Source organism: Trichinella spiralis, assembly GCF_000181795.1.
Source record: "Trichinella spiralis strain ISS 195 chromosome Unknown Scfld5, whole genome shotgun sequence".
Lineage (NCBI taxonomy): Eukaryota > Metazoa > Nematoda > Enoplea > Trichinellida > Trichinellidae > Trichinella > Trichinella spiralis.
The window spans coordinates 4,164,955-4,187,585 of NW_003526944.1; the positions used below are offsets into that span (position 1 = coordinate 4,164,955).

General features: G+C 32.5%; 8 protein-coding genes across 8 annotated transcripts; 3 read left to right on the plus strand and 5 right to left on the minus strand.

The window, feature by feature from the left end:
- Window positions 1–274: 274 nt before the first annotated feature.
- Window positions 275–1,243, plus strand: Tsp_08423 (protein YIF1A). The gene is made up of 4 exons (XM_003375383.1): window positions 275–302; window positions 359–549; window positions 681–766; window positions 1,084–1,243. Exons 1-4 carry the CDS (start codon window positions 275–277, stop codon window positions 1,241–1,243), a joined length of 465 nt encoding a protein of 154 aa, XP_003375431.1.
- A 296-nt stretch (window positions 1,244–1,539) lies between these two features.
- Tsp_08424 (conserved hypothetical protein) lies at window positions 1,540–2,647 on the minus strand. The gene is made up of 6 exons (XM_003375384.1): window positions 2,642–2,647; window positions 2,288–2,438; window positions 2,112–2,234; window positions 1,909–2,051; window positions 1,803–1,850; window positions 1,540–1,641 (listed from the first exon to the last, which is right to left on the minus strand). The coding sequence occupies exons 1-6, from the start codon at window positions 2,645–2,647 to the stop codon at window positions 1,540–1,542; spliced, it is 573 nt and encodes a 190-aa protein (XP_003375432.1).
- A 55-nt stretch (window positions 2,648–2,702) lies between these two features.
- Window positions 2,703–3,911, plus strand: Tsp_08425 (conserved hypothetical protein). The gene is made up of 4 exons (XM_003375385.1): window positions 2,703–2,800; window positions 3,199–3,282; window positions 3,611–3,663; window positions 3,763–3,911. Exons 1-4 carry the CDS (start codon window positions 2,703–2,705, stop codon window positions 3,909–3,911), a joined length of 384 nt encoding a protein of 127 aa, XP_003375433.1.
- Window positions 3,912–4,881: 970 nt separating this feature from the next.
- Tsp_08426 (TSC22 domain protein 1) lies at window positions 4,882–6,984 on the minus strand. Its single transcript, XM_003375386.1, has 4 exons — window positions 6,875–6,984; window positions 6,577–6,661; window positions 6,111–6,185; window positions 4,882–5,184 (listed from the first exon to the last, which is right to left on the minus strand). Exons 1-4 carry the CDS (start codon window positions 6,982–6,984, stop codon window positions 4,882–4,884), a joined length of 573 nt encoding a protein of 190 aa, XP_003375434.1.
- A 1,204-nt stretch (window positions 6,985–8,188) lies between these two features.
- Tsp_08427 (hypothetical protein) lies at window positions 8,189–8,718 on the plus strand. Its single transcript, XM_003375387.1, has 2 exons — window positions 8,189–8,410; window positions 8,623–8,718. The coding sequence occupies exons 1-2, from the start codon at window positions 8,189–8,191 to the stop codon at window positions 8,716–8,718; spliced, it is 318 nt and encodes a 105-aa protein (XP_003375435.1).
- A 714-nt stretch (window positions 8,719–9,432) lies between these two features.
- On the minus strand, window positions 9,433–10,956 carry Tsp_08428 (hypothetical protein). The gene is made up of 5 exons (XM_003375388.1): window positions 10,889–10,956; window positions 10,673–10,706; window positions 9,744–9,839; window positions 9,578–9,682; window positions 9,433–9,492 (listed from the first exon to the last, which is right to left on the minus strand). Exons 1-5 carry the CDS (start codon window positions 10,954–10,956, stop codon window positions 9,433–9,435), a joined length of 363 nt encoding a protein of 120 aa, XP_003375436.1.
- Window positions 10,957–11,774: 818 nt separating this feature from the next.
- Tsp_08429 (conserved hypothetical protein) lies at window positions 11,775–15,664 on the minus strand. The gene is made up of 3 exons (XM_003375389.1): window positions 14,971–15,664; window positions 13,188–13,389; window positions 11,775–11,871 (listed from the first exon to the last, which is right to left on the minus strand). Exons 1-3 carry the CDS (start codon window positions 15,662–15,664, stop codon window positions 11,775–11,777), a joined length of 993 nt encoding a protein of 330 aa, XP_003375437.1.
- Window positions 15,665–20,675: 5,011 nt separating this feature from the next.
- Window positions 20,676–22,053, minus strand: Tsp_08430 (hypothetical protein). The gene is made up of 4 exons (XM_003375390.1): window positions 21,931–22,053; window positions 21,763–21,907; window positions 21,014–21,181; window positions 20,676–20,788 (listed from the first exon to the last, which is right to left on the minus strand). Exons 1-4 carry the CDS (start codon window positions 22,051–22,053, stop codon window positions 20,676–20,678), a joined length of 549 nt encoding a protein of 182 aa, XP_003375438.1.
- Between the last annotated feature and the right edge of the window lie 578 nt (window positions 22,054–22,631).

The window sequence follows — 22,631 nt, forward strand, 5'->3', positions numbered from 1 at the left end:
AAAACATAGAAAATAATGACACCTAGCCTACCCATCCCACTGTCCAGTTTTCCCGCTACCAATACATATATATATATATATATATATATTAATTTATACATATATAGCTTATATTTAAATATATAACTATTTATGTATTTGTCTGTTGTGCAACCTGTACTATTAATACCTGCAACTCATAAATACTGTATGCTCGACTTTTGCTGGTAGGAACGATATTTTGATAAAAGATATTTATTTGTCCATCACACTTTCAGTTGCTTTTTTGTGCATAATGACTACTCCACCTGAAATATTTTTTGGTAATTTTTCGAATTTCATTCTTTTTGTGTTCTTTAGTAACCGGATGTAGATTTAGATTCCCAAAACGCCCATTCTAACGTCCAGCAAAACTATTTCTCTTTCAATGAGAACTCTGTGGACGCTCCAATGCAGCCATCTTCTAAATGGACGACTGGTAACGCTTTCACCGATAGCATTGCATCGGAGCCCGTTGCCGACTTTGCTAAAGCATATGGAGGCCGTATTGCACAAGAAGGCAAAGAAAAAGTAAAAAATTTTATACTTGTTTCTCTTTTAATATTTCATTCTTGTTTACTTTATTAATGCGAATTGATTAATATGATAAACATTCAGGAAATGCTTTTTTCTGTAAAAACTTAATGACAATACGCTTTTAGTTGGGTCATTACATATCCCTTGCAAGGATGAAGCAATACTTTGACGTTGATAACAGATTTGTTGGTCGAAAATTATCCATGATTTTGTTTCCTTTTTATGGCAGGGTATGATGTTGTTTTGTTGATTAAGAAGATTTTAATTTTATAAATATATATACAGTTCTGGGGTAACAGTCGATCCATTGAATCCCCAAGATTAAATCCTTGTGCTGTAGATTTGTATATTCCTAGTAAGTATTGCCATACATGGTTTCTAAGATTGTCATGCTGCTTTTTGATGATTTCAGCATTGGCAGTTGTGACTTACATATTTGTATCTGGCTGGCTGTTGGGGCTTCAGAATCGGTTTGTTAGACTTCTTCAAATTATCATAAATTTGTCTGAATGCTCGCTCGTTTTTTAGATTCAGTCCAGAGAAACTGGGACTGTTGAGTAGTGCTACAATGGCATGGCTGTTTGCGGAGAACATTGTTGTCATCGTAATGCGTTACATCATGTCAGTTTCGCAGTCACTCACATTTTGGGATACACTGGCATTCAGTGGTTACAAATACGTGGGGTAGCTGTTGTTCACTGTTGCACGGCAGTTATTTTTCCATTTTTAAATAATGTCTATTTCAGAATGATATGCAGCTTAATTGCTTTTATTATTAGTGGAAGATCGGCGTACAACTACTGTTTAATTTACTGCTGCATTTCTGTATCGGTATTTTTAGTAAGTTATACACTTTATGAGAAAAAAAAACAATACTGAGATGTTGTTGCTTTTCAGGCACGGTCATTGAAAGTTTACGTAGCCGATGCTCGTTCTTACGAAGAAGGAAAAAAACGGAAAATGTACCTTGTATTATTTGTTTCTTTAACGCAACCTTTCATCATGTGGTGGTTGACTAGTTCTTTGATTAGTTATCAAAGTCCACACGTACCCAATGATGTTAGTGAATGAAGAACAATTCTTTTTCTGAAAATTAAGTTTAATTATATATATTTTTTGAGACAAAACGAGTAAACATTTTTTGTTCAGAAATGTTCTGCAAAACAATTATAAATATAACTTTTTATCACTTATACAGTGGGATAACTGTGATATTATAACAACTATCACTCCAAATCATCGAATACATTAGCAGCGGCAGAGAAAGCATTAGGACCTATTGCAGCGTACAGCTCCTAAAACAGTGTAAATATTTAATCTGTGGAAATATTTAAAATAGCAAGGCTAACTAACCTCTCTCACGGCTGGCAATTTGCTTTCCAACTGCTCCATAACTATTGGTGGAAACATGTATCTCACCATATCTTGCATTTGTCCACTCTCACCGCTGCATGCAAAAATATACGCCAAATGTTCCGCTGCATCTTCGTATTTGTCTAAAAAATACAAATCGAAATATGTACATAACAAAAAATAGCGCTCCCCGTAATAATTACTTCGTGATACGCATTCGTCAAGCAGTTGTGCATGGTAAGATACAAATGCTTGCATTTCGAAAGGATTAGCAGGTAACTTAATTTTATTTTTCTTCTTGGTCATTTCCGTCTGTTTCTTCCTTTCTACAATTTTGGAATTAAATCGACATACTGATAAATTAACATGTTTTACTCACTTTCAGCAATTTTCTTTTTATACTGAGGATCCTGTCGTCGTTTTCTATCGAAATAAATGCAATAAGCAACGAACAGGGCACCTGCTAAACCGGAAACTCCCCATAAAATTATTTTTCCACCCAACATATTAGAACTCCTGCAACAGATAAACTGCATCAAGAAAAAGAAAGAAAAAAGACAAACAAATATACGTATACGTGCATATTGACTGATTGTCAACAGAATAAGTAATAATAGAAGAAACTGTGAAAATTGCATGCTTAATTATTGAAATAAACACGCAACAACAAATTTCACTAACAAAAACATACGCTAATTTATAATTAAAATTACAATACAAGCACGCTAACAACCTTCATCAATGTAATGTAACATTGCCAATGTTTGAGAAATCAAAAGTTCAGATTAAATGAAATGACACCCTATCGAAGCGAACTGATAGAACATCATTTAAAAATTTATCCAGCTGAAAAGATTGCTACTGCTCTAAGAAAACTGTCCGAAGTCAAACAGTTACTTCAACTAATTTCACATATTGTTGTTAAAATGATGAAAAAAATCAACAAATAAATGTACACGCATATAACATGTCAGAAAAATTACTGTAAAGAAATTACACTTTTAAAAATATTTAGCAGTAAAATAAATAGATCAAAAAAAATTCATGTTCATTCAAATAACAAAACCAAACATCGGCTCAATCAACACAACCAATACACGTAACAACCATTACTACAAAAGTTAAATGATAATAAAGTACACATATGTAAATTCATATTTTTATTGTTTATACAGTGCTCAAAATATATTGATATTTTAACTTAAAAATACGCTAGTTTATTAAATAATAAATTTTTACAAATAAAAGTAATATATATTTGTTTATTTATTTACTATTAATTTAAAACAGTGCACTGGTTAAAATTGAATGTCAAGAATTGGAGATTCTACATACTCACTCCATTTGGGCAGTACAGTTTGGATCAAATAAAAGGTATTTTTTATTATCACACGACACATAAGTTCATATTTTTATCGTGCAGCTTCTTATTCTAGATGGAGTACAATTACAACTGAGCAATTGTGTGGCAACATTGCCATTTACTGTTAACAATTGTAGTGCTGTTAATAATTTTACGAGAGAAAATGAAGCATCAGTGCAATTCACCGGCAATAATTAATTAATTAGTCTTGGAAACAAGAATATTGACACAGAGAGAACTTAATGATCATCGTAAACAACAATTTCAGTTTTGTAAACGAATTATCGAATTGATTTATGATAAATTTGTCAAATATTCAATCAATTAATTGAACAACAGCGTTGTAGGTGTTGGAATAACGAGACCAGTTGCATCGTCAGCGCCAGAAAAAAGTAATACGATAGAAAAGCCGGTGAAATAAAGATGTGTAATTGTGAGCGTTTTTTAAATTGCATTTGCCGAATAAAAGTTTGCATATTAATTGTTTGCAGTTGAACAAGTGAAGAGCAGTCAGAAAATAGCAGCGAACATACATACTGATGCGCTTCTTCAGAAAACAAAATTCGCTACTGACTTTGGAAGATGTGAAACAAGAATCCACAGAAGAAAAACGAACACTTCTCTACTGCACAACAACTAAATTCAATATTGAAATATTATTTTTCACATTATGCTTCTTTTGTCGCACACAGTTTCGTGTATGCAACTGGTTGATGGTGTTGTTTATTGCAAATAATAGAAAATATTAATGTGAAAAAATTTTCAAATTTTGTCACGGGAAAGTGGAACTGAATCATCGTGTCGTGTATCACCAGTGTTGTCTTCCAACGTGGAAACCAAATTCAATCAACTCTGATCAAGCGAAAGCTAACGCCAAAATAAACAACAGCTGAAAACAGCACGGTCTAGTGCGCATATGAATTGAACCGTAACTTTTGTGATATATATATATATATATATATATATATATATGTATGTTTACCAGCAATGTTTAAAACAAATTATTGCCAATGTTTACGTCACAAATTGCAGAAAAATCAAACTTCCAGCAAACAACAAAAAATGCCAATGTTAGCAGTACAGACGAGAGGGAGAGATGAAAGTGCAAAACTGACGAGACAGACAGCAGTGATCATCAAAAGCAGAGCCAATATTTCTTTTTTGTGATGCATATTGTGAAAAAGAAAAGATATATTCAGTGGCAGTTTGTTAGTAGTTATGATTCATTTCAAATTCATAAAATAAAAACCAATTGACTGATTGGAAAATTTACAGCCCGTAAACAAAGAAATTAAAATAGGTGCAGAAATATGTTTCTGTTTTTTTCTCATGAGGAAGACCGGAAGAGAATTTAAATAAACAACATACTTCCGAGTTCTATTTGGAAAGCAACCACATTCGGTTCCATCCTTTTCTGTCCAAAAGAAGCAGAGTAAGCAAGTGCTTTTTTCTCTCCATTACCAATGACCATTATATTATGAACAACATCATAATATGCGTATGCGTAGAAATTCGGTATTTTTAAACATATAAAACGGTACAAGAAAGTAAAATTTGAATTAAACAAAAAATAATTAATTAATTAATTTAAAAAAAGAATCGCAGGTGAATCATCGATCAGCAGACGAACAGTTACTGTTCAATTTGTCGACATTGGGACAACGGTCATCTGAACAACAATGAGACGGTGAAGCATAATTAGCATTCGAGGTGGTGCTGTTTGCGACGGTGGTATTGACGGTCAAAGGCAAACCAGAGCAGACTTGTGCGACAAGATCGGGCGGGGCTGTTTCCCGAAGCATCTTGTTCTCCACTTCCAAGCGACTGAGCTTTTTCTCCAATTCGGCAATTCGATCCCTCAACACTTCAACTTCTTCCCGTACCGCGTACAACAGATGAGTTTTTACCAAATCCTAGACAAACCAAAATTACATAATAAAATTAAGAAAATAAAATTGTCCACATTGTAATTTTTATTGCATAATTTTTCACGGATTCAGGAGAAAATTAAGAATATTGGAAAATTTTTTCAAGAGAAAAAATCGAACAACAACAACAACAACTGCTTCTATCAATGAAGCAGTGAAAGTTTCTGCGTCATGATAAAGCCCATCCGACAATTTCGATTGAATTTGAAAACATCTGAAAACGTTCTCGAAAGCTATTAAGGTGGATATAAAAAAATAACAAAAAAAAACACAAAGAAGCAATCAAAGTTCAACTGAAAACAAAACACAAAATATTGAATAATAATACCAATTAACTTATCAAAACGAAAACAATCATAAGCTAGCTGAATGATACGAGATAAGATATTGCTTTAAAAAAACTGAAAACTGATAAAAGAATATTTTTCAATTGATTTTAGTGTTCCGAAAAAGTTCTGCTCAGTTTAAAATCACTTCACTTTTTTCCCATTGATTTATTTGCTATGATGAATCGAAAGCATCAAAGAGAGAAAACAAACTTGCCCTCCCCCTTTTTTTTGCTTGAAACAATAAAAAAACAAGAAACTAAAATCCCATTAAAATCCAACAACAACAGTGCTAATTATTGTTTTTTTTGTTCAATTTTTAACTCTATTAAAATATGGATGAAATAAAAATCAAAATTCAAAATGGCAAAATAAATAATCGAAGGAAAAATTGTGATTGAGAGAGGCAATTTGAAATAATATACTGAAAAAATGGAAGCAGTTGGAGAGAACAGACAAACAATAATTATCTAAATTGAATATTGGATATGGGAAAATTTTGATGTTGATACGAATTAAGAGACGAGTTTACGATGCGTTGTTCAAGAAAATTCGGCAACAAGCATCACAGACAAACAAACAAACATTTTTAGCTGGTTGCATAATAGAGGATTCGCAAGCTAGCCTGTTCAAACCGTGCCAGAGCGTACCGTTGCACAGCTAACAACAACAGCAATAATAACTGTCAAAATGACAAAAAGCACCGTGAGGTGATAAGAATTTTCGACAAGAAAAGCAAAAAAGATCGACTTTGTAAAATCTACAACTCTGCTTGTTCACTGGATTGCAAATTTGTAAAAGGAAAAGCAAAGCGACCACAACCATTCAACATTGACAACAACAGCAACATCTCAATATACATCCTCTGATCAATGAAAAAAAAAGAACCCTCGTCCCACCAGATTATGATTATTAACCAAGCTCAAAAGAAAGAAACAACGAGCTTAAATAACCAAATATAATAACCCATCTCGGTTTGCATGTGTATTTTACCCCTTTAGAAAAATAACAAAAAAGGTTGCTTGAATTAAGGCAAAAAGCAAATGCTTACCATTGCCTGTTCAATTTTGTTGTCAATGGCAACCACGCTGGAACCACTTCCGTTTGCCGAAGTCGTACCTCCTGTCGCAGCTTGACTAAAAGTTCAAAAAAATATACTATTAATATAAAATATACAAAACAAGCATATAAAATAACAAAGAAAAACAACACATCCACAATTTTACAAATACATAATAATAAATATGCACATTTGGATTTTGAATGCCTTTTCTGCTTGATTTTGCACAGTTTGTTATTGTGTTTTCTAAATGTTTGTTTGTTTGTTTTGTGATTTTTTGTCTATATACCTGGTATCACCGTAGAGGGTGTCGAGTAGTATCTTGAGCGACAATGATGGTGCTGGTTCGCTGTAGCGACGCTCATTTGGCCAAAACGTCGTTGCCTCTGCGGTGCTCATTATTTGAATTGGCTCACGACCACAACAACAAGAAGAAGAAGAAGAACAAGAACAAGAACACACGCACACTCACAGACACGGAATGAGATATGCAGCTATACAGATAATTGTTTAAGCAAGAGAAAAATGTTTACAGCAGCACAGAAAAATGACAAAAAAAAGAAAGCTACACGTCCGCGGCGCACAGCAGATTTGCCCAACACAAACTGACAAACTGATTAATTGGCTGGCTGACTGACAACAGACAGGCAGGCAGACATACAGACAGACTGACTGACTGACTAACTAACTGACCAATACGCAACATGCTCCACACCCCTGTTGTCTTCATATCTATCTTTGCCTTTCTCTTCTTCACTTCTCCCTCTCTTTACTCAGCTTGTCGTCGCTGATCATTATTAATTATTAATTTTTCCTCTTTTTCTTTGAAATTCATAACAAAAAACTCACCTTATAAAATTATACTCTCTCTCAATCTGAAAATAACAAATAATATAAATCTGAAATTCAAATTTCATTCCTTTTCCACTACTTTCTACTACCTCTCTCCCTCTCTCATTTGAAAAACAACACACATCCCTACTTTACTTACGACTGCTGAATGCTAAAAACCAAAAGAAAACAAAAATACAATATATTAAAACTATGTAGAATTTAAAAATAAGAAAAATAATCTCTTTCACACAAACTATTATTAAACAACAAATATTATGCAACAGTTATCCAATTATGACAAGCAATAAATAAAAACTAGTATTCAGTGAGTGGCACTGCAAATTTGTAAAATATTGCTATTCAAGTTGAAATTGACAATTACGACAAATTCTATACCAACGTACACAGATAGGTACATACATAATATGTAACGTTCAAATCAAAATTTTCAAACTGGCCAACTGATTACAACAATTTGATTTATGCATTTTTAAATTGCTTTAATAACAACGAGAAGAAAAAAAAGGTGGAGAGAAATACTTTAATTCGTTCATTATTATACACTGTTCTGTTTGCTCGCTCTAAGATAGATAATACATACACATACGTAGGAAAGCATAGAAGCAAAAAGATTTTAAAAAATTTAACTGAAAGATGACAAATAAAATAAAATGCAAACAAAATTGCACCTTGACTTCAGATGAAGAAAAACAACTGCTAGTTTTGCTGAAAAGAACAATTGACAAGCGACAAAGCAACAGTTGTGATGATGATAAGAAGAAGAAATGCTTGTAATTTTGTGCAAATTTACAACCAAATTGGTGGCATATTTTCACTAGTTGCATGGGGTGCTAATTTACGCATGGGTGGATTAGAACAAAATGGAACACGTTCACATACAAAAATATCCAAATACTGCCTAACCCAACTGAATCCTGTCCTACAAATGATGATGATGAGAAATGTGTCAAAATGTGATGCAACAATGCTAGTACAATTTGCTTTTGCATAAATTGAACATCAAAGTGAAAACAAAAAAAAATACATCCTGTTCATCATCATCATCATTGTGAAACATCACATTTCAATTTTTCCTCCATTATTATTTCAATAAAATTATCAGTCAGATTTATAGTGATTTGTTACTAAAATAAATAATTTTTTTTCTCATTCTTGTTTTCCCTTAACATTTTCTCCATTCAGCTAACAACAGCACATGCTGTTGTTGTTGTTGTTGTTGTTGCAGGAGGACAAAGCGCCGCGATGGCAAAAATTCCATCGATTCCGTTTTTCCAATGATCAATTAATTGCGCGCGCCCCGGTGATCATGCTCTGAAGATGCTTTTCATTATTAATAACTAACTAACAGTGAAATGACGGAAATTTTTCCTTCCACCGTTTCCACATGATAATTGAACATTAGAGCACAGAAAACGACAAATAGGTTCATCAATTAGCATTTTGCATAGTCAAAAATGCAGTTTTGCTCAAATTGAATGTTCCATTGCAATCTGATTGTTCACAATGAAATCACTCTCATACACCCACAAATCGATCCCATTATAGGAGACAGAAAAAAAACACATTACGTAACGTATACTGGTGGTTCAGTTGAAGAAAAAAAATGAAATGTTCTACAACAACATACGAGATCCTCGTTTGCACAACTTTACGGGCATAATGCACAAGCTCACAATCGTATGCGCATGCGCATGCCAGTCAGTCATGTTGCAGAAAAAGTTGGCAGAGCATTTTGCTTCCTGCAAACATTCGATATTTTTTTTACCACAGCTTCTTCCGTCATTCCAAATTGAAGCTTGATTATTTGCAATTTTTCAAAAATTTCAACAACACTCCTCTCTTCTCAGTTCAATTGATGAACAACAAACAAACAGAATCTGAGCAAAGCAAAAAAAATAAAAGAAGAAAAAAAAGTCCACATAACCACCACCAGATTTTAGGGAATAATTTCTTTTCTTCTAAATACATATGATACAATCCGATGACATTTTATTAGCTGCTGGATGTGCATGTGATGTGATGTGATGCAGCTGAACTTGCACGCATGTTTATCTGGTAAAACAAAAAAGCAAAAAAAATTTCCTGTCTTCAAGGCATGGAAAAGTTTTTTACCAATCGTTGAAGAAAATTCAATAACATATTTTACAAATATTTTGCACAAATATCCAATAATATGAAATTTGCATTTGTACAGCTGACTGAGATGGTGGTGGTAAACAGTAAAATCACAGCGTTCGTTCGACTGAGCATAGTTGTATAATATTTAATAAAACCGTTCAAGCGATGTTTCCGTGTGTACACACTGCTTTGTGAATATTGTTGCTTTTGACGTTGTATATTTGTTGCACGTTGATCATGACACACACACACTGCTGATCCAATATTGCATTAGCATTAAACTGAAAATCCCCTTATATCTCTTTTATCGTTCGTATACCAAGTGCAGAAAAATTACATTTGAAAAGAAAAAAATAATACAATAAAATACATATCTGTTGTTCATCATCATCAATTAATATTTGCTGAGAGGTGTGAAACCTTTTTTTTTAATTCATCCTTCGACAATTTTTTATCATCCATATTTCAATGTACCTCTGCCATAATAGTTGAACAATTTTCACACGAAAAACCCACCATACTTGTTCATCTCATGCTGACATTGAAACACTATAGAAATTAACCTGTGCAGCCAGAAAAAAACAAACAAACAAACAAACAAACATGTAAAATTAATTGGTTGAATACAAACTTCCCTTCAATCTCAACAATTAACTAATCATCACCACAACAAGCCAACAGACGACCACAACAACAGTCAGCAATTACAACAAAAACTGTACACTTGGCAGATTTATCATGTCAAATCGCATAATGTAATTCAACAAAAATGTCATGTTCATTTAATGAAATTATTGATCATTTTTGTTGTTTCATATTTTCAATCAATTTTCATTTTTCAAACAAACGAAAAAAATTCTCCTTTTTTCTCCAAATGTATCATCGTGCATACTGCAAATTTTACAACTCAATTTATAAATTAATTAAAATTTAATTTAGTTTAATGTGCGCAATTTTATTACAATAACACAAATTCTACAAACAATTACTGCGCACAGATGACCCGAATTAGCAGCAGCGGCAGTATTTCAACAATGCAATATATTATTTGTTGTTATAATACATACACATTATTGTTATTAGCATAAAAAAAGGAAAAATCATTTAAAAATACAGTTGCTAAAGGATTATTACATTGGCAAAAAAATCTGAAAAAAACGGTTTTTTTTAAATATGCATGCGAATATGCTGTATGAAATGCAACAAATAATTTCCCTTGCCAATGAAATATTAAACTTATTAAATGTGACTGATTGCTAATAAAAGACACAAAAATAACCAACAACTGCTATACAGTAATTTTGAAAGAAAAAAACGATGCACCACGTACAGGGCTTTGATGAAACAGTAGCTCTGCTGCACAACAGTCCGCTGTTCACTTTGCACCAAAACTGACATTAAACCCATGGCCGATTCGCTCGATCCAAGTCAGAGAAAGAAAAAAAAACTTTAAATGGATTTAAAAACTCCAAAATTGCTGCAACCAAGTAGGTTGAGGAAAGATTGAAAAGGCAATGCAAGAGCAGAAGCTTGAAACAAAGAACGAAGGTAACTACTCAACGATGTCAGAAGCTTTTCCTTGAGAGGTCGTTACGTCACTGATCATGACAGCTGCAGGCCAAACAAATTCAACATACGATGCCAAAGAAAGTGGACGACGATTATTCTTATTATCAGTAGAGCAACAACAACAACAACAACAGTAGTAATAATAATAGTAGTAGCATCACTACTACTACTACTACTAGAAGTAGTAGTAGCAGTGATAATTAACATCAGCAGTATTATTATAAGCAGAATGATAGAATCGACGACATACGTCCGCATCAAAGTTCCCCTCTGACCACCTATGCCAAAGTTCAACTAACAGTTATCATTATTCAGTCATTTTTTTAAATATTGCAGACGCCCTTTTTGAAAAAAAATTTACTCGTATATAACGGATTTGAAGAATATGAGAAAATCAATCATGAACAAATCTCAAATCAACGATGTATTTTCAAACAAACCTCATGCCGAATACTTACTTAAAATACTGCTAATAAATTTGAATATCGAAGCAAAAAAAAATCAGTGCTCGAATATTGCACACAAAGAAAACCCTATTCAACAATTGCAACAGGTCAGTAATTGTTCTACATGCAAAGATTGAAACACTACGCTTTCTATTTTCGTTTTGCATTCACAAATATCACATTTTTATTCATGTTGCTCTTTCATGTAAAACAAATATTGAAAGTGAAAACCGCTCCCTCTTCGCAACTATCCACTCCCTCATTGCGATAATATTCGAAAAAATTAATAATGCACCAGCTGTAGATGAATCGTTAAAGAAAAAACATCTCGTTTTAATAAAACTGACCTATTACATGCGAGACATATTTGAAAAGAACTTCATATAATTTACATATATATTGTACAGAATGAAAGTGCAAGAAGGAAAAAGCATAATTTAATGTTGTCGAAAATTTTCGTACATAAATCAATATAAATAATAATTCAAAAAAAAACATTTCAAACATGTGCGCATTTTTAAAATTTCAAACATAAATCGACAATTCTTTTCAACCTCTGCATCGACGTCAAGAAAAAAAAACGCACATAATGCAAAATAACTTAAGAGATCACAGAAAAGCATTTTAACATAAATAAACATTTATGAAAATTGCCTCGCAAATTTCCGTGTTGAAAAAAACAAATTTCAAGAGCAGAAAAAATTTTTTTTCTTTCCCTTCAAACAGTTCTCACAAACATTTGCACATTTGCGCCCGCTTTGCATCTTGCTTCAAAATTTTTTAATTAAGTACATTTAAATAATATTTTTCACTTTACATTCTATAATATATCGAATGTATGCAAAACAGTTGTTGGAAAAAAAATTTTTAACTAAACAACATAACAACAGAAAGATTCTGAAGCTGAAATGCAGAAAGTGAAAAGAAAAGAAACGTATCATCAATCTTGGCGAGACATATGGCAGATCAAAGCGAACAATTTTGCTCATTACTTACTTGCTGCTGATACTTGAACTAGTAGTATAGTTGAATATATATTATTTAAATTGGCCAATATCATCACCTCTGATGACAGTTTTGAAAAGTAAAAAAGAAAAAACCTTTTTTCTATTAATTTGAAATACCACTGTCAGAATGTTCCGTTAAACAGTGGTGGATGCTGGATTATTACTGCTGTTATCCAAAGACCAGCTGATGTGAAACAAAAAATCCACAATTAGCATTAAACCACAGCTGAAGGTCAAAAACCGCCTCCCAATTTAAATTTAAATTTAAAATACCACGCACAAATACATCGCTGCTGTAAACAATACAATGATCGTATTGTTATAAAAACAAAACAAAGTAGCATAACTGAACAGCTAGCTTATAGACGTGTGTGGTCTTTTGCATCAATCAATCAACCAATCAATAATGAAAGTCGGGTCAACTGTGACAAACTATTTCACTTCAATTTGAACAAAATTCAAGTTCAACTTTAACAAATATGGTCGGTCGCAAATAAAATAAAAATAACTTGAATAAGATAGATGACAATCGATTATGATGAAAATGATCAAATTTGCATAGCACATAAACAAGCAAGCAAGCAAATAAGTAAGTAAGAACGCTTACCTGATGCCAGAATCGTTCATGCCTTGTAGCAACATTTGCTCAGCATTCAGCTGACCTCCGGGAAGCAATGTATCCAACAAGCTGTTTCCCGCCTCTCCTTGTTTAGGTGATGTACATGCCTCAGTGTCGGCCATCGTTCGTGTGGTGACTGGGTGGGGGTCATTGGTGCGCTCTTCGGTAACGGTGGTCAGTGAGTTCGCCTCTATGAAATATGAAAAAAAATTTTTTTTTAATCTTTTGATTCATTGACAGTCATGTTAATGGTAACAACAACGAAACATCACCATTTTGCATGACAAAAATTGAAATTTCAACTCTTCCGAGCTAATCATTTCCATTATACTAGGAATGATGACTACTACTACGTATAAATGTACGTATAAAAATTTTTTGATCAAACATTTCAGCCCAAATGTTGCTGTTACACGTGTGTTAAACAGTAAAATGTTTCAAATTACGACAACAATCGTGAAAATGATAAAAAAAGTTGAAAAGCAAACGCTATCGCTATGCATAATCTGTTATCACTTGAGAAGCATCTACACTTTAACTAGATTAAAAGAAATTCCAATGCAATTTCAAATATTTTTTGTTTTAAAAATAAAAGTTTAGAATAGTTGGTTTTTCTTTCTCTTTGATTTTTTCCAATTCTTTCTTACAATTCAGTATCACTAAAATGAAATGGTACTATTTTTTTTGTTGATAAAAATCATTCCAGAACAAATACACACAATCGCTAAATAGTGGACGAAATAAAAACCTACTATTAACATCGTCAATGACCGTAGCAGCAATTTTAAATGTGCAATCAGCTGCAGCTTAATTTTTGCGATCAAACAATCAATGCACACTGCTGATATAAATTGCAGGATTCTGGCATTCGGAAGAGAAATCAATAAAAACGAATCAAGAGCAATGCTTGATACTACAGATAAGTAACAATGCATCGTATAAATAAATGATCTAAAAATGCTTCAAATTGGAAACATGATTAATTAATTACAAAGCTATTTAGTAGCTCAGTTCTATTATGGAACGCATCTGATGCATCATTTTCAACAGCTAATTGACTTGCCCAAATTTGTAAACTGGGAAACGAAAATAGCACTTATGCTCAGCTTTAATACAATGATCAATGAACTATCCACTATCAATTTATACTTACTGATGAACAAGTTACGTTATATCATCTTACTGTAAAATACAGTAATCACTTGAAACAAACGGAACGGAAAAGCTAGCGACTTAATTAATAGAACACATGGAACAGGGCAAATACAGAATTTACTTAAACGATGCAAATGTGCAACTGATAATGGATGTCGATTGTTCATCTCTACCGACATGCTGAGGATCGAGTTTGTAAAGAAGAACTAATTTTTAAATTTCTTTTCCTCTGAATCGAACAAAAATCGAATAGGAAGATAAAATTGCTGAATTTGAAAAAACGAACAAATGAAATAAAAAGAAATATGTGAAAATAAATACAAATAATACGTCGATGAAAAGAAGTGAATGTGAAAAAGAAAGAAAGAAAAAAAATGCTGTTCTGTTTCGATACTGCAAACACCTTGCTCTCTGATAGAATGCTTTGCACACTTCAAAAGCTGATTGCTGCTAAATCGCTAATAATTCGAAAAGAAGGATATGTATCATAATCGACAGCAAAGTGACGCGTTTCGTCAGCTGTTCTGCCATTATTATGTTCAATTTAATTCCACATGCAATATTTAGGATGTTGTTGAATAAAACATTTATTTGTTGGTAAAATAAAACTACTTACCAGTTGTAATTACATTGGAACCAGTTGTCGTCGTCGGTCCAGTATCAGTAATAACCGGTAAAACGGTGAACTTGCGCTTGGGGGCTTCGCGCAGTTCGACATTTTCGGTTGACTGTGCCGGCAGGCTTACAGTGCTAGCTTTGGAAGTGTCAGTCGACAATGCTGAAGATGCCTTTTTCGACGGATCATCACCTTCGAATTCTTTGCACAGCCAACGACCACGTTTGAATGGATCGCTGGCCAATTTCACTATGTGAAATCGCGAGGAAACAGTCGGCAAAGTAGTGGAAACATCCCCAACAGAAGGGCGGGGTGAGTCGGGGGTCACTTCAGTAGTGATAACAAAGGCTGGCAAATTTTTCGAGCCGGTATTATCGCGCTGAAGCGGTTGGTCGCCTATGGCAAACATTACCCCAGGTTCGGCAGATCCGTTGCAGATACCAGACTCATTGGAAGAGGAACCATTCTCAGTCAAATCCTGATCACTGCCAGAAGTCTGATCAACGCAAGTGATTACGAATTTTCGATCCTTGTCAACAACGTCCACTTGAAAATTTTTACCTATAGCATCTTCCGACTGTACACAGCGCAAAGGGGCTGTATTTGTTTCAATCTTCGGTGAAACTATTTGAACCGATTTTTTCCGTTCAACAACACTACGCGGCGCACATTCCATACGAGCTTGGTTCATCATGTCGGTACATCAACCAGTAACCTATAAAAAATATAAAAATCACAAAAAAGACATCAATAAAATTAAAATGCAACAGTATAAGATGGAGAATTCGAAATAACTTGATATAAATCAACCTAACAATCTATCAAGGGAAAACCAACTTAAATTACTGTAAAAGTTTGATGCTCAGGTAAAAATTAACAAAACGTTAATCTGTTATAATTGTCACTGTTCAAAGACTCTGCAAAGTGTTCAGAAAAAAATATACCAAACTAATCAATAATATTACACACCAATAAACTCAAATCTCTAAATTATGTGCATTATACAAATGAAGCGTACAAACCAGACAAATAGTTGAATTGATCATTTAGTGTTTGTAAATTATTTTTACTTTTTCATTGACTAAAGTAAAGTGTTAATTAAAAATTAAAATTATGAATAAAATACAGCTATTAAAATTAAAGAAAAACAATCAAATTGCACATTCTATACACAGAATACTGATAAAAACATCAAGCATTAAGTAACATCATGTAGAATGTCGGAATTTTGACAAAATTACAAATAAATTAATCAAATAACCATCAAATCCATTCACTTTGTTTAAAATTATTACATGATTTCATCAAAATGAACGACATTTATAAACATAAAGGTAAACAAGCATAATATCAAGAAGAAAACGCTTACACATTCAATAAAGCTGAATCAATATTAACTGTGAAATGGTAGGACAAATGCCAAAACTTTTCACTTATAGAAAACAATAAAAACAGCATGTTAATAAATGAAAACAGCGATTACATTATGTTTTCCTAGACAAATGAGCATTGTCTTGGCAATTTATAAAATATGATCCATCATAATATAGAGTACATACAAACTCTGTCCCCTTTTCAAAAAAAAAACATTAAACATTTTCCCAATGAACGTATTCGTAATTTGCTTAAAGTAATTGAATAAAAAGGATATTTAATGAATTGTACAACAACAAAAATTCAACACTTACAGAATAGTAGAATAGCCAATAATGAATTCAAAACTCAGTTCAAGTCTAGTCTAATTATGTAATATTATGTAAAATAAACATTGAAAAATTATGCATTACATAATCAGAAATAGTAACATATACTTCGTTTTTACGTATATATGTATGAAAAAAATAAAATATTTTACAAGTCTAATTTGTATCAGTCAATCAGAAATGATCAAAAAAAACTTCTTTTTAAAATACAAGCGGATTTGTTCGACAGCAATCAATCACCCGGTTCTGTGATACTTGCCACAAATTTATATCCGTATTAATTATCATGTTTTATTTTTTTAACATTCCGTCATTTTAGATTTAGTCAAAAAATCTGATAAAGGTATAAAAATTGAGATCAAATTTAACAGCAAAACAAACCAGAACTACAGCAACAACACCAACACCAACCAGTATACATGATGAATGAATTCATAGTTTACCTGAGACTTCATAATACATAAAAACCAATTTACAAACCAAATAAAAAGCAAACTTGCAAGCATTACAAACAATAAAAAATGTCTTATACTAGTAGCATTGTGGTTTTATTTCTTGATTTCGTAAAGCAATAGTGCATATTACTAAAAATAACACAAACATGTAACTAATTAACTATATGTACGTATAAATTTATGGCAGAAAAAAAAAACAAACAAATATCTGTACGAAAATTTTCTTACTTGAAGTTTTCAATATTACATACATAGGCATTACATTGATAATATGACAAAAAATGTAAATACGCCACAAAAAAACTAAACGTAAATCAATAAAACCTTTATCAATCAACAGGGAGCAAGGTGTGATAAAAACGCTCTTCTGTTGATATATCGTTTTTCAGAAAAGGAGAAAAATATATAAAACTTCATCAAACAACTTAATCAACTCATAGTTGAAGTATATCACTTATGCCCAAAGGAATTGAGTTTTAAAATCAACAGAAAGTTCATTGAACAATAAAAATAAGAAAACTAGCACTATATATATACGTGTTCATTTTGATATATGTTAAATAAATTGAAATATCGCTTTTCCCTTTTGTTATTTATGATATAAACAATATTTTCTTAATATATATGGCATAAAATTTGTATCGTGATTTCTGAGCATAAAAAAGTGATGTACAAGTACGCAAAAATGGACAACATTACAGTACGCTTGAATGTTAGCAACAGTTGTCTGGAAAGATGATTCTCATTTCTCAGTTAATTGATCTGTTCACTTTTAACACATCTCAGCTGAAAACAACATTTATTTAAAATTTAGTAAATAATTTTAAATTTCGAATATTATATAATAATGAATGAAGAAAAAACGTCAAGGGTGATATGAATTGATTGATAAAATGATGTTGAATTTCATCAATGTGTTGAAATTAAAAAGTTATTAATTTAAAATGTAAAAAGTAATAGATGCGAAAACGTAAAGTAATAGATGTGTAGAAATTTTATATTTTACTACAATATGATTAGTTCTGGTCAAACCCAGAAGCCAAAATCATAACAAGTAGATCATAATACATCATTATTGTGTAGGTGTAATGTTGTTTTTGAAATTTAAGCGAATAGGCTAATTTGAACGGACGATCAAGCAGGAATACATTTAATTGAACACATCGCAAAGCAACGAATTAAACTAAAGTTCCACTGCCAGTGACGCAATTGTAAATTATCTTGAAAAAGATGCAAATTGGACAACAAACAACAGCGCAAAAATAGCAAAATTTCATAGTTGAAAGAGAAAAAACCTCAATCCATCGGTACAAGCGGAATTTTACAGAATGAGGATGCGAACTGAGATGAGAAGAAAAATATTCCCCCCCTCCCTCCCCCCAAGTGAACAAAATGTCAGCTAAAGAAAAGCTGATTGATTGTTCAGCTGCAAATAGTACATCCGGTGCAGCAGCAGACTTCCCAACAGGATACTTTCAACGAATTCCAGCCTCTACGAAGATTTCGAAAAAAAAAGACCATCCAAGAAAAGAATGCAGAAATATTTTTACAAACTGCTTGTCAACAAACATCTCAGCATGGAATGGAAAAACGTCAGTGAAGACGTAAGCAACCGTAAGTGAATAAAAATAAAATCATAAAACTTGAAAATACTCACGAACATGAAAAAAACCTTTTCGTAGAATTTTATTTGTATTAGTTTATTTTCATTTAAATTTCTATCATTTTATTCAACTCAATTAATTAATTAATAGAAAATAAAAAGGTGTTGTTTTTTTTATTTTAAATGAAGAAATACGCATGCATATAGATTATTTATTCTTATTATTAAATAAACAGCTGTTGTTGTCATTATAGTTTTTGTTAATTTTTGACTTTGTAATTAAAAAGTCGTAAAGGTATATTTTTTTCTCCGATTACAAATCAACGTCAAATGAATAAATGAGCACAAAGTGAAACAGACAGGCGCCTGTTGATTGAACGTTTAGCAGCCAAGAGAAGACGCTTCACCAGCTGCTCATAGAATATATTATGCTGAGCTAATGGAAAAAATCGGCCTGCATGTCGTCGTTTGCTTGCCAATTCAAACAATGCAAATCCAAGCCGACGAAAGAATATGTATGATGCGTTCAAATTGCTTTCCAATAAGCGATCAAGCAAGCAGGCAAGCTTGTTGGAATATTTTTCTTCAACAACAACAACACGAACAATATGAACAATAGCATAAACATAATAAAATCAAACGAGACTTTTGCAATTTGCTTATTTTTCATTTCATAACATAAGCCCTCAAGAATAAGTAAGTCACAAACATCTGACACAAATCTCCTGAAACAGAGAGCATTTTATAACGTAAAGCTTCAAAAAGAGCTAAAAGAAGATAAAATGCTGTTCACTGATGATCAAATAGAACAAGCTTTTTGGAAAAATTAAAAAATAAAATTATACACATTTTGCAGACAGATCGATCACCACCAATATGCGGATATCATTAACACAGCACAGAAACGGTAAATTAAAACGGTGTTCAAATAGTTTGCTAGTCAGAGTTCAATTCTGATAGCAGCATACTATTATCATCATTATTATTAGTATTTAATGAACAACAAAAAAAAATGCTGAATGATGATGAATGAACAAATAAATTAGTTATTTGAAAAGTTCTCTTCATCATATGTATATTCATTAATTTTTCAAAAATATCCTCAACAACAACAACAACAATCGATCAGCCAAACACGCAAACACGCAACAGGTTCGCTTGGCGTTGATGAAAGACAAAAAAGAGGAAAAAGTAGAAGCATTTCTAAAAATTAATTCATTCAAATGGATGAAATTTCAAACACGCGCGCAAAAATGTTAGAAAACGGTAATTTCGAAAAAGCTTCAAACTTGTTGACGTGAATGTAACTCGACCGCCTGTTTACTTACAACTAACTCCCTCCAATTTGCACACACGACCAACATTCTTGCACATCAATCATTCAATTTCATGATTCAAATGCCCCAACTTATCAAGAAAATTAATATAAGAAATTATTGAAATATTCAAATCAATAACACAAACATAATTTTAAACAAAAATTTTCATAAATTTATACACATGCTTTTCAAACACCGATTGTTCTTTTTCCTTTTTACGAATTCACATTTCACACGATCCTATATATTCATTCATTCATTGCTTCAAATCAAGTGTTCCTCGTTCTTAATTTTTTTTGCTGCATTCTTCCTCATCTATTCGCTTTATTATGAATATCATCATCAAATCATTGTTGGCGTCAGCGCTAGACAACAAAATTAAGCCATTAAATATGAAATTTGAAAAAAGTTTCATTCAAAAACAATCGGCTCTAAATATCGCTGAAAAGATGTAACAGAATAAGAAAATTTATTGTTTTAATAGTTATAAAATAATCTTCAATAAAATTGAAGCACAACGAGATAAAATTGATTTCCCACTTTTTCTGTTCAATTTATAAGTGTAAATTTTATAAAGTAAAAATACATGTGCGTGCAAGAAGTAAGTAATTGTGGGTGTGGGTATTTATTTGTTTGTGCTTGGCTGTGCCGTAGCGTGATGAGTTAGTGTCATTTTTACATCTGCTATTGACATCAGTATTTTCACATCAAATGCAAATCTCGCTAAAAGTAAAACATCTGAAAGTGCATTTTTATTATCATTTGTTGCACATAATAAATCACAATGATCATGATAAAAATTTTCATTATTACAAAATAATAACTTTCCCAATAAGCTATTTCTTTTTTTCTTCACTTTGGCATTTCAGTTTTGCAAAGTATTACTTTTTTTACATTAAAATGAGGAGAGAGAATCTATTGAAGCAATGAAGCTAAGCAGAACGAGCAAAAAAAAAGCTAAACTATTATTGCACGTTGCTAAGTTTTGTTTTTGAAGATTCCACAAGCCGCGACGACTGCTTTGGCTCATCGAAAAGCCATATGCTGGTACACGATTACTAACTAGCACTGCTGTTGCTGCTGCTACTACTACGACTACTACTGATGCTACTACTGCTACTACTACTGCTTCTGCATAATTATAATTTTAAACTATTATTTCTTAGTTTCGGGATATTTAGTTTATTTATTTATTTATTTATTTATCAGTTGCTTCAACAAACTCTCAGGAATGTCGTTCACTATAGACACGTCAATTCGACAAATCAACAACGCCTTGCTTTTCGTTTCAATTTAGTTGAAAACTAATTAATGTTCGCAACTGATCAGTTAGCAAAAATTAGCTGCTCAAATTTTCAAAAAACAAGAAAACAGCAATTTCTTCTACGTTCAATAGTACAGTTTCATTAAATTAAAAATAAGAGAAAATAAAATAACGAACAATGAATGCACCTTTTCAATTTATAATAAAATAATTTCAATACAAACGACGTTTGACAAATAAATGCACATGGATTCCCCACCAATATTAGCATCATTATTATAGTTATTATATAAATTATTGTTTATTTTCAGTTTATAAATTTTTTCTCTTGTTTATGATGTTCATGAAACGAAACATGATCTGAAATGCATTAATTACTACTGTGTAGAAAGAAATTGCTTTATCAGAGTTGAGAATTCGGCCATTGTGGAAAAGTGATTTTTTTCACTAGTTTTAATAAATAATGTTGTCATAAGTTGACTAGCTGACCATAAGTTGTAATGGAGCAGAATCAGCTGCGCAAATGGTGCATAAATGTTGTTGTGAGTATTTGTTGCTCTGTTGCTACTACTACTACTACCACTGGAGCCCCACTGTTGTTGTCGTTTATGCTAACCTCGAGGCTAGCCAGCCAGCCAGCCACCAAGCCAGCTAGCTGCTTTTTCTCTTTCTTTTGGCGTAGGCTTGGCGACAGCCGACTAGTGCTATAATATTCTGCTGGCAGTATAAATAGCCGCATAGCGGACGTGCGTAAGCTGCAAGCATAGCTGGCATACTGCGAGCGTCACCTTTTCTTTCAGTTGAAGTTTCTCCTAGATATTAACTACACGCATATATATATATACATATATATATATATATATTCTCATACACACCCACAAACAGACATTCACACGCACACACATTCATACATACACATTACACACACGCGTGCATACATATATATATATATATATATATATATATTTATATATATATACAAATTGCAGCTGACTCTTTTCACTATTGTTGTGGCATTCTTGCGTGCATTGACGAACGAACGCTCTTTCCGCTTCGTCATTGCTTCTCTCTATCAAGCTTCTAACTGGCCAATCAGTTGATCGGTCGGTTAACAGCAACAAGCAAGCACAGCTACTAGTAATTCTTACTCTTTCGCTTTTTCCTTTGCTCCGTTCAGCTCGAGCAAAAGCAAACCTCTATCACACTCCATTGCACACTACGAACTACACATGCAGTTGCAACCGGGTGGTGCGGTGTCAGTCTTTTTCCCAATCAGCCGTATGCGTCTGGGTCACATAAAATGTGGGGGGGGGGGAG